Genomic DNA, 12,084 nt, shown 5'->3' with positions numbered 1-12,084 from the left:
AAGTGATCGCCTTTGTGTCCAAAAAAAAACTCGAGTCATAGAATTCCTGCAGAGCAGATAGAGGCCATTCAACTGATAGAGTCTACACTGAGCCTGCAAACAGCTTCCCATCCAGACCCAGAACACCCCACCTTCACAACCCTGCACTGACCAAGGCTAGCCCACCTAGCCTGTACATCCCTAGTCACTATGGGTGATTTAGCACGGCAATCCACCTATGACCTGCACGTCTTTGGACTGTGGGAAGAAACCAGAACACTTGAAGGGAGCCCGCACAAACTCCATCTAGACAGTCACCCAAGGCTGGGATGAAACTGCGTCCCTGGTGGTGTGAGGCAGCAGCGCTAACAACTGATTCGCCGTGCCACCGTTGAGTACCCTGCATACCTTTGAGTACGGTGAGAAGTTCTGGGCACGACAGGTGAAGAGGGATATATTTCAGTCTCCAGCGCAGTGGAGTGTAACTTTATTAAAATGATAAGCGGCACTCAAAGAGATAAACTCCAAAATGAGACTGCCCAAACTTTTGTTCTACTCCCTGCATCCTATGGATAAACCTACTGGAGAAGGCACAAAATTTGAACTCCTCTTGTGTAAATAAAGCAGGGCAACTGACTGACGTGTCAGTGGGGGAGCATTTTGGGAGCAGTGATTATAATTCTGTTCATATTAAAATAGTTATGGAAAATGAAAGGCCTGATCTAAAAGTTCATGTTCTAGGTTGGAGTAAGGCTCATATTGATGGCATGAGGCAAGAAGTTTCAGAAGCTGATTGGGAGAGGCTGTTTACAGGTAATGGAAGAGTTGGAAAGTGGGAGGCCTTCAAACATGAGATAATGAGAGTCCAGAGGCAGCATGTTTCTATCAATATCAAGGGCAAAGCTGGGAGGTGCAGGGAATCCTGGATGACGACAGAAATTGAGGATCTGTCAAGAAAAGGAAGGAGGCATTTGTCACATATAGACAGCTGGGATCAAGCTTTTCACATCAGTATTTACTGTGGAAAAGGTCATGGAAGCTAGAGAACTTGGAGAAACAAAACGTGACATCTTGAAAAATGCCCATTGTGCACTGGAGGTGGTGCCAGACTTCTTAAAATGCATAAAGGTAAATAAATCCCTGGGACCTTTATGGTAAGCTAAGGAAGTGATTTATAGCCCCCTTGATGAGATATTTGTATTAATAGTGGCCATGGGTGACGTGCCAGAAACTGGAGGGTGGCTAATGTGGTGTCACTATTTAAGAAAGGTGGTTAAGAAAAGCTAAGGTACTATAAACTGTTGAGCCTGATGTCAGTGGTGGGTAAGTTCTTGGTGGGGATTCTGGGGGATAGGATTTACATGTTTTAGGAAAGGTAAGGACTGATGAAGGAACGGTCAACATGGCTTTGTGTGTGGGAAATCATGTCTCACTAACTTGATTGAGTTTTTTAAAGAAGTGACAACATCACATGGAATTCAGAGACAGCTAGACATTTGGTTGCAAAATTGGCTTGAAGGTAGGAGAGAGGGTGGTGGTGGTGGAGGGTCATTTTTCAGACTGGAAGCCTGTGATTAGCGTTGTGCCATAAGGATTGGTGCTGGCTCCACTGTTTTGTGATTTATATAAATGTTTTGGATCTAAGTATGGGAAGAATGGTTAGAAAGTTTGCAGATGACACCAAAATTGGCAGTGCAGCGGACAGTGAAGATGGTTATCTCAGGGTACAAAGGAATCTTGTTCAGATGAGCCGATGGGCCGAGGAGTTTAATTTAAATAAATGTGAGGTGTTGCATTTCGCTAAGGCAAATCAGGACCAGACTTATGCATTTAATGGTAGGATCCTAGGGAGCGGTGCCGAACAAAGAGACCTTAGGCTGAGGCGTTCATAGTTCCTCGAAGTTGGAGTCACTGATAGATAGGGTAGTGGAGAAAGCACTTTACCTTCAGGTACACTTGCCTTTGTCAGTGCATTTGGTTTAGGACACAGGATGTCTTGTTGTGGCTGTGCAGAAAATTGCTTGGGCCATGTTTAGCCACTGTGTTCAACTCTGGTCTCCCTGCTACAGGAAAGATGCTGTTAAACTTGAAAGGATGCAGAAAAGATTCACAAGGATGTTGCTGAGGCTGGACAGTTTGAGCTATAGGGAGAGGCTGAATAGTCTGGGGTTATTTTCTCTGGAGCATTGGAGGCTGAGGGGTGGCTTTAAACAGATTTACATAATCACAAGGAGTGTGAAGAGGGCAGATAGCCAAGGTCTTTTTACCAGGGCAGGGGAGTCCAAAACTAGACGGCATAGGTTAAGGTGAGAGGGAAAAGATATAAAAGACACCAGAGGTGCAACTTTTTCACACAAAGGGTCGTGTGTGTATGAGCTGGGCTGCCAGCGGAAATGGTGGTGGCTGGTACAATTACAGCTTTTAAAGGGCATATGGAGGGATACATGAGCAGGAAGGGTAGAGAGGGATATGGGCTAAATGCTGACAAATGGGACTAGATTAATTTAGGATATCTGGTCAGCATGGATGAGTTGAATTCGAAGGATCCATTTCCATGCTGTATAACTCTATGACTCTTAATGGATAAAAGGAAAAGGCTTTATATCCTCATGCACAAAATGGTCAGAACAAGATAGACAAACTGGTAGTGCACATTGAGGTTAATGATATGATCACATAGATATTACAGAGATATAGTTATAAGATCCGAACTGGGAACTTAACATTCAAGGATATTTGAGCTTTCGGAAAGTCAGGAGGGAAAAAATAGGTGGTGGAGTAGCACTGGTAATAACAGATGTTTGAGGACAGTTGAGAGAGATGATCTAGGCTTAGGTGACACGCAGTCCAATTGGGTGGAGGAAAATAAGAACAAGGGAGGGAAGTCTTTGGTAGGCATAGTGAAGAAACCACCAAAAAGTAGCTACACCGTAGGAAAGGTGATAAACTAACAAATGGGAGGAAGCATGTAAACAGAACAGAACAATATTACGGGTGCCTTTAATCTTCATGTTAATTGGGTTAATCAAGTTGAAAAGAGTAGCTATGATTACAAATTCATCCAGTGCGTTAAGGATAGTTTCCAACAGCACTATGTCATGGAGTCAACCAAGGAACAGGGTATCTTCAATGTACTTATCAGTAAAGACGCAGGTTTAATAAACAACCTCCAAGTAAAAGATCCCTAGGAAGTAGTGATAGTAACATGGCAGAATTTATTATTGAATTTTTGAGTGTGAGAAACTTGGTTCAGAAACAACAGTGATTAACACTGAAATGAGAACAGAGTTAGTGAAAATAAACTGGTCAAATACATTAGCAGGAAAGATTGTAAGCAAGCAATGGTATACAATTAAGGAGACAATTCATATCCCAACAAATAGGAGAGGCTCTGTGAGGGCTAAGCCAACCATCGCTAACTAAAGAAGTTAAGGAGAGTATAAAGTTGGACAAAAAAGCACATAGGGAGGCAAAAGTCAGTGATAGTCCTGAAGACTAGGATAAATTCAGGACTCAGCAAAGAATAACTAAAAAGATAATAATGAGAGAAAATAATGGCAAGGGCAAACTAGCAATGAATATAAAAACTGACGATAATAGTTTCTTTAAAGATATTAAAAGGAAAAGAGAGATTAAAATAAATAAAAAGCCATGAGAAAATGAATCTGCGCATATAATTATGGGAGACAAGGAAATAGCAAAGGAGTTAAACAGATATTTTGCATCTGTCTTTACAGTGGAAGATACTTTGATCATCCCGCTAATACTAAAGAATACAGGGGAGGAATTACAAACCATCAACATCAAAGAAATAATACTAGGCAAACTATTGGGGTTAAAGGAAGAAAAGTCCTTTGACCCTGACTGCTTGCATTGAGGATCCTAAAAGTAGCAACACCGACAGTGGATGCACTAGCTGTAATTTTCCAAAAATCAATGCTGGAGAAGTACCAAGAATTGGAAAACTGACAATGTGACACCCTTATTTAAAAAAGGAGAGGAACAAAAAGTGATTAGCCTTATATTTATTGTAAGAAAAATGTTGGGAGGAAACAGCAGCTCTTTTGGGAAATCATAACCAAATCAAGCCAAGTCAGGATGGCTTTATGAAAGGGAAATCTAGTTTGACCAATTTAATATAGTTTTTCAAGGAAGTCTCAACCAGAGAGGATAGAGAGGGACCATTAAATGTGTTGTATTTTGGGTTCCACAAGGCGGTCAACAAAGTATCTCATAAAAGGTTAACTTATAAGAGCCCATGGCGTTGAAGGTAGTATGTTGGTTCGATAGAGAATTGGCCACTGGACAAGAAACAGCAAGTGGGGATAAGGGGCTCTTTCTCGGGTTGGTGATCTATAATCAACGTGGCTCCACAGGAATCGGTGCTGGGACTGCATCTATTTACAGCATATGTTAATGACTTGGAGGAAGGAGGTGACTCTGCTGCAGCTAAATTTACAGCTGCTACAAAAATTGGTGGAATGGCAATTTGCTAAGGGAATACAAACAAGTTTGTAATAAGCTAAGTAAGTAAGCAAAAAGTTGGCAAATAGAGTATAATGTGGACGAGTTGTTCATTTTGGAAGGGAGAACAAAAGAATAATATCTAATTCAAATGGTGACAAGTTGCAGAAAGCTTCAACTCATAAGGGACTTGGGGGGACTTGTGTATGAAACACAGAAGGCTAGTATCCAGGCACAGCAGATACTCAGGAAGGCTAATGGAATATTGGCCCTTATTTCAAGGGGTCTGAAATAATAAGAGTAGGGAAGTCATACTGCAACTGTACATGGTGCTGATGAGACCATATCTGGAATATTGTGAGCAGTCTTGGTCCCTTAAAGGAAATGTATCTTTTCGATACATTTCGATGGAGGCAGTTCAGAGAAGGGTCACTAGGATGATCCCCGATATTAGTGGTTTTCTTATGAGCAAATGCTAAATAGATTGAGAACTCAAAAGAATGACAGATGATTTCATGACAACACAGAGGATTCTTAAGGGGCTTGTCAAGGTAAACGCTGAAAGGACTTTTCCCTCATGGAACAATCTAAGGCCAGAAGGTATAGTCTTGGTATACAGAGGATCTAATATAAGACTGAGATGAGGAGGAATTTCAACTCAGTAGGTCGTGAAGCTTTTTAAACTCTTTGCTACAGAGAACTATGACCGCAGATCCTTGTGCATATTCAAGGCTGAGATAAAAAGATTCTTGATTAGTTAGGGACTCATGCGCTATGGGGAAAAGGCAGGAAAGTAGACATGAGGAATGTTAGATCAGCCTACTGGATAGTGGAAAGGCTCAAGAGGCTGAATGACCTACTTCTGGTCCTCTTATTACCTAATGGGAAGGCAAGGCGAGACTGCTGCTGTTTCTGAGGAGGGATCCTACCCATACCATTGATAGTGGCAACTCTTTCTGCAAGTTCAGGTGTAGAATAGAAAAATTACTCTTGCTTTTTCAGACAAAAGGAAGGTCCAGTCTGAAACTCTGTTCCACAAAGGGTGACTGTTACTCAATCAACGGTCAGATTCAAAGTGGAGACTGACGAATTTCTGGACATGTCATTCCTCGGGATTTTTACCCACACATCCACACTCACTCCCTCCATACTATTACTTTTCTCTGACAGCATCTTCCAAACCCACAACTACTTGTGTTAAGAAGGACAAAGATAACCAACATGGGGGATCACCACGCTCTACATCCTGACTTGGAATATATTGCTATTCCTTCAGCATCACTGGGTCAAAATCCTGGAGCTCGCTGCCTGACAACACTGAGTGACTATGTTCCAAGTATTGCAGTGGATCTAGAAGGCACCTCACCCACACCTTTTCCAGGGCAGGTAGAATGTTAACCTAGGCAGCAATGTTCCACATCCCATGTGGGAATGAACATTTTTCAAGTTTACATCTTCAGGAAACAACGGTCTAAGGGGAGAAGTTAGGACACAGATCGGCATTGGTCCCACTGAATGTGTTCAGGGTTAAATGCCTTAATCCTTATATTCCTGAGTGGGGGATAGAGAATTCATATGGGAATGCCACAAATCTGCTCCATGTTAACTCTTACTCACTCCATATACGGTGCAATATCTGTTGACTTTTTCCAGTACTTTGACTAAATATAAAAGCAACCAGTGGCAGCTCTGAAATGTTTAGCACCCTGCAGAAAACAGTTAAGGTTGAGAATCAAGAATTTTTCTGCTTTCATGGTATGTGAGCATCACAGGCCGAGTCGGAATTTATTGCCCATTCGAAATTTCCCTGAATAAAATGGTGGTGAGGTCCCTTTTTAAACCTCGGCAGTCTGTAGAGGCAGGGTTCTGGGCTCCCCGGTCATTGGGAACAACGTCCCTGCATTTATTCTCCCTAGTCCTGGTAGAATTTCATATATTTCCGTGAGATCTCCTAATTCTTCTAAATTCCAGTGAACATAATCCTAATTGATCCAGTCTCCCTTCATACGTCAGCTCTGCCATACTATGAATCAGCCCTGTAATTTTTGTTGCACTCCTTTCATAGCTAAAACTTCCTTCTTCAGATAAAGAACCCCAAAACTGCACGAAATATTCCAGCTTGTGATCTCAGAAAGGCCCTGTATAAGTGCAGCAAGATATCCCTGTTCCTTAAACCTCTTGCTATGAAGGCCAACGTATCATTTGGCCTCCCACCGCCTATTGCAACTGCATGCTTACATCCAATGACTGGCATTCAAAGGCACCCAGGACTCATTGCAACTCCACTTTCCCCAAACTATTTGCTATTCATAAATAATCTGCCGCCTGTTGCTGTTACCAAAGTGGATAATCTCACATTTATCCACATCGTACTTCGTCTAACAAGCATCTGCCCACTGACTGAACTTGTCCAAATGACAATGAAGCATTCCCTTCACTGTTCATCTTTCCACCTCACATTGTGCCATCTATAAAATTGGAAATGTTACATTTAGCTCCCTCATCCAAATCATTAATATTTATTCAACGTAACATCTACCATATCTAACCCTTAACTTATGTCATCACCTTAATTTTCCCTTTGAGAATATAACCCTGACTGTGGAATCGGGACTGTTTATTTTAATCTTATTGCCTGAAACACCACTCTGGTAAATTGGCAGTGTTAACTCTAGGCCAGCATACCCTTCCTGAACCCAGTTACTCCAGGTGGGATCTAAAAGGAGATCTCAGTTCTAACATAATTTTCACTCCTTTGGATTGAAGCCCTCAGGATAAAGAGAATATTCCAAATGCCTTTCTTTGATTGAAAACAACTCTTACCAGTTCATTCACTTGGGCTTGTCGATCTTTCTGCTCTGTCACACTTTGAGCACTTCTAGAATACATACTGATTGATGTATCTTGGCACAAGGATTGTGCTCACCTAATTGAAAGCAAATACTGCAGATACTACAGGCCTGAAATAAGCACAGAAATTGCTGGGGAATATCTGCAGGTCTGAAAGCGTCTGCAGCGGAAGGGAGTTCATGTTTGGAATCTAACAGTCTCAAATCTTCAGAACTGAAGGGACAGATAGAAATGCAAAAGCATTCATGCTGAAAATGTGGTGAAGTGAGTAGCAAGTGGAACAGAAGGCCAACTTAAGGGTGTGATAAAGGGCAAGGGAGTTTCAGCATCAAAGGTGTCACGGAATTCAAGGCGAAGGGAGTGGCAACCGTTACGGTGTCCATGGTTGTCATTACACTGGCACCATCTACTACTGTTTTGTAGACTCACTCAATCTATAACACCCCTTGCTGCCAATATTCACATTGTCACCACTCTTAGATATTAGGCTAGCTATTTTTTTTTCTGATCTAACAGAATTGACAATATGTAGAGAAGTTACGACTCTAGTGCAGATCTCACCAATTTGAAAATATACCTACTAAATGAGAAATTGAAACAGGAGTAGGGTGTTCGGTTGCTTAAGTCTGCCCCGCCATTCAATACCATTTTGCTGACCCGACACTCCTCCCAACCACTTTCCTGTTCTTTCCCCACAAACTTTGATTATGTTATTGATCAAGATTCTATCTCAGCCTTGAATATATACATGAATTCCATCTCCACAATTATCTGTGGCAAAGAATTCCAAAGACTCTCAACCTTCGGAGTGGAGAAATTCCACCTCACTTCAGTCTTAAATTGGCACCCCTTAATTCTGAAACAATGAATATAACCTATCAATGTCACACAGAAAATTGTTTGCATTCCTCTCACAACATGTCCTTCCAGCAATTTTTGTGTTGTTTGTAAATTTGGCAGCACTTCATTTCCTTCATTCAAATCATTCATGGTTAACAGTTGCAGTCACAGGACTTATCTTTGTGGAACACCATTCATTGCAGGTCAATCTGGAAAAGGACTACTTTTTGCCGCTCACTGTTCCCTGCCCATTGTCCACTTCCCTATCAAGGTAAAGTGTATCACATCCAAACTTACAATTTAAATCCAAAAGAATAACATTGAAAAACAGGAGAGCTGTTAGTGAGTGGATATTGAATTCTGGTTACGCTTGGAGCTCCATGCATAGATCTTCCTTCCAATTATAGAAAGGGTACATAGGCATGAGAAGGTACAAAAAGAGTGAAAAGGATGTATAACCCTGCCATTCTGCAATCATATCAGGAACTGGGTAAACAGATTGGCTCTTCTTTGCTCTTGAAGCAAAAAGGCTAAAAGGTGTGCTTATAATCAAAACATGGTGGATATGGGAGCAATGTTCTGGAGTGGTGCAGGTATAGAGTAAGGTGACATAACTTTACAATTCAGGTCAGCCAAGTGATTTCAGATAATGAAGGATTCTAACAGAATTCTGATCCAGGGCCAAGTAGCCTGCTTGATTTCCACCACCTTCAGCATCCACTTCCACCCCAATAGCCTGCAGCAGTGTGTACAATCTACGAGATGCACTGTGAAAACTAAACAAGGCTTCTCCAAAAGCACTTCCCAGTCCTGTCATCTCTACGACCTAGAAAGAGCAGGGCCGTAGGTACATTGGAACTCCACCTCTTCCAAGTTTCCCTCCAAGACAAGTCACCACCCTGACTTCGAAATATATTACTCGTTCAGTGTGACTGGGTCAAAATCCTGAAACTCCCTCCCTCACTGCATTGTGGTTTTATCTACATCACACGGACTGCAGCGGTTCAAGAAGGAATCTTACCACCGGCTTAACAAGGAGCACTTGCGATACTGGCTCAGCCAAGGATACCCACATCCCATGAATATTTGTGAAATATGCAAGGGTGGTGGGGGCAGTACTTCCACTTCGAGGGAAGAGGAGAAAATGACAGGGCATCAATAAATCCAACCGGGAACTCAAAAACATTTCTTTAGATGGTATGCATGTGGTACTCCCTGCGATTGCGACTGAAAAGCAATAGGGCTTGAGTCATTTAGGGCGAAGGGAGATAATGATAGAGAAGACAGGGGCAACGCTGACAGCGTTGCAGGAGGATCGAAGGACAGAAGGCTCCACTGAAGTGTAAAGCGGCATGCTTTGGCTTCTCGCGCTGTCCATTTTATTTCAACAGAACTCCGTTGACGCTGCATTGAGTTAAAATCGGGTGCAAATGACCGTGGGCACCGTTAGTGTACTCACCCTGGCAGTGCGGGTGAGGTCGTTGAACTTCTTGCGGCACTGCAGCCAGGTCCTGGGGGTGATGCTCTTGACATTGACATAGAGTGCCACCTCCCTCCAGGCCTGGCGCAGGGTCTGCCTGGGCATTTTCCTGCCATCTGAAGGGAACAGGACCTCCTTGTGGGCTCTCACCTGCTCCACCAAGACCTTCAGGGCGGCATCGCTGAACCTGGGAGCCCGGGGTTCCACCATGGCCTCCAGCTCGCTTCGGCTCCCGGCCCCAGAGACCGAGTCTCCCTGGCGGACCCGTTCTCTATTGTTTCGGTTGTTGTTGTAAAGCTTGCGCTTTAAACGAGCGCTGGGTGCGCCGGAAATTGCTCGGGCCGGAACTCCCGCCTCTTGGCGCAGCGACGGGCGCAAAGGACGTACGCCCGCTGCACTGTTTCCTATTGGCTGTTGCCCCCGGAGGGGCAGGACCTCGACCAGCTGGCCAATCACACACAAAAGAAGGCTGTCCTTCCATGAAGAGGCAACCAATCAGAGGGCAGCCCGTTCCGGGCGGCCGCCCACCCTTCCATACGCTCCGCCCGAAATTGATCAGATCCCGGCGCCGTGGGATCTGTCGGCCTCCCTCTCCCGGGACCTTGACGATCCCGTTACCTGGGGCTTATAGAGGTAAATCGTGCAGCTTCCTTCCCCTAGGATCCCGTTACCTAGGGGTTACGGGGCAGATGCTGCATTATGACTCCAAGCACCGGGGATCTCGAGGACGGGAAGGGGCGGTTATAGGGACAGATTCCTGCAGCATCCCTTACTTGCGATCCCGAGGATATGAGATAGCTAGAGTTTACCGGGAAAATGCTGCTCCCCTCTCCTGGGATCCAGATTTCTTCTGAACGGGGGATGGGAGCGTTTATAGGATCACATATCGCAGCTTCACTCCTGATCCCAGGGATTCCGAGCAAGGCGTGGATTGGGAGAGGGTACAGGTTCTGCAGCTTCCCTCTCCTGAGACCCCGATGATCCCATTAACTAGGGGTTAGTAGGGCTGCTTCCCACTCTTGGATTCAGGAATCTCGTGAATTGGAGATGGGAGGGTTCAGATCTGCAGCTTCACTCCTGAGAGATCCTGAACACAACATATCGGCGTAAGGGTTACAGAGCCATTTCCTCCATCGTCCCTCTCCTGGGATTAGACCACGTTAGATTCGATTCCCTACAGTGTGGAAACAGGCCCTTCTGCCCAACAAGTCCACACCAACCCTTGAAGCATCCCACCCTGACCCATCCCCCTGTAACCCACACACTCCTGAACACGACGGGCAATTTAGCATGGCCGATGCACCTAGCCTGCACATCTTTGGACCGTGGGAGGAAACCCACATAGACATGGGGAGAATGTGCAAACTCCGCACATGCAGTCGCCCGAGGCCAGAATTGAACCCGGGTCCCTAGCTCTGTGAGGCTACAGTGCTAACCACTGAGCCACATCCGCCTCCTGAGCATGCCATTAACTGGGGTTATGATGGCAGATCCTGCGGCATAGCGCCTGATCCCTAGAATCCGAGCACAGTGTGGGTTGAGGGGAGTAGGGAGAGGGTCACAGAGACAGATTCTGATGTTTCCTTCTCCTGAGATTTTGAGAACAGTGGTGGAGTTGGCTGTTGGGGAGTGGTAGCAGAAGTGGATCCTGCAGCTCCTCACCTGATCCCTCGTAGAGAGAGAGAGGACTGGAAGAGTTAGAGGGAGAGAGTAATGTGTGGGATTGAAGAGAGGAAGCATGTGCATGAGAGTGAGAGATGTGATGAAAGGAAGAAATTGGAGAAAGCAGATGGGAGAGAAAACTCAGGCAGTGAACATGAGGTCAGGACAAACAGAGCACGAGTGGGATCAGAGAGAACTTGGGTGAGAAGGGAAAGAAGTTGTGCAGGGAGGGAAAAGAGTGATACAGACATGACAAGAGCATTGGGAGAAGAGCTTGAGCAGGATAAGGTGGAAGGGAACAGAAACATGAGGACGCAAGAGGAGTGAAAGAGAGAGACTGACAGGAGTTGGTGATGTGGTGAGAAAAGGGAGCAATAAGTCAGAGTGGGATGAAAGATGAGAGAGGGAACAGAAGAGGAAAAAGAATGAAAAAGAGCCAGCAGAGGCAGTGAGTGTGGGAGTGGAAAAGAGGGAGTTAAAATAGTGGTGGAATCGTGGGGAAGGGGTGATCACAGAGAAAGAGAGCGAGCAGGTCAAGAGAGATAAAGGAAATAGGGATAGACACCTGTGGACTTGGAGATGGTGAGAGGAAGAAAGATGCAGCTGGGGAGAGAAAGAGTGGGAGAGAGCTAACATTAGGGAATAGAAAGGAGACAGGGAAGAGAGAGGGAGAAAATCTGGGGAAAGGGGTAGAGACTGGGCTAAGAGAGAGATTAGGAGACAGAGAAGAGAGAGTGAAGAAAGAGGGAGACAAAATTGCTGTACACAGCAAGAGAATGGGAGTTGAGATAGAGAGTGAAAGTGGACAG

At 44.6% G+C, this 12,084-nt stretch overlaps 1 protein-coding gene across 1 annotated transcript in view; it reads right to left on the bottom strand.

Moving 5' to 3' along the window:
- Positions 1-12,084, bottom strand: part of LOC125448482 (uncharacterized) — a 48,583-nt gene that overhangs the window by 13,852 nt on the left and 22,647 nt on the right. The window contains exon 2 of the mRNA XM_059641417.1: positions 9,593-10,057. Within this exon, the coding sequence (XP_059497400.1) occupies positions 9,593-10,057 (465 nt within the window). The remainder of the gene's footprint in view (positions 1-9,592; positions 10,058-12,084) is intronic.

Source organism: Stegostoma tigrinum, chromosome 41, assembly GCF_030684315.1.
Source record: "Stegostoma tigrinum isolate sSteTig4 chromosome 41, sSteTig4.hap1, whole genome shotgun sequence".
NCBI classification, from domain to species: domain Eukaryota; kingdom Metazoa; phylum Chordata; class Chondrichthyes; order Orectolobiformes; family Stegostomatidae; genus Stegostoma; species Stegostoma tigrinum.
The sequence above is the reverse complement of the archived record's forward strand: the minus strand, read 5'-3'. Positions and strand labels throughout refer to the sequence as shown.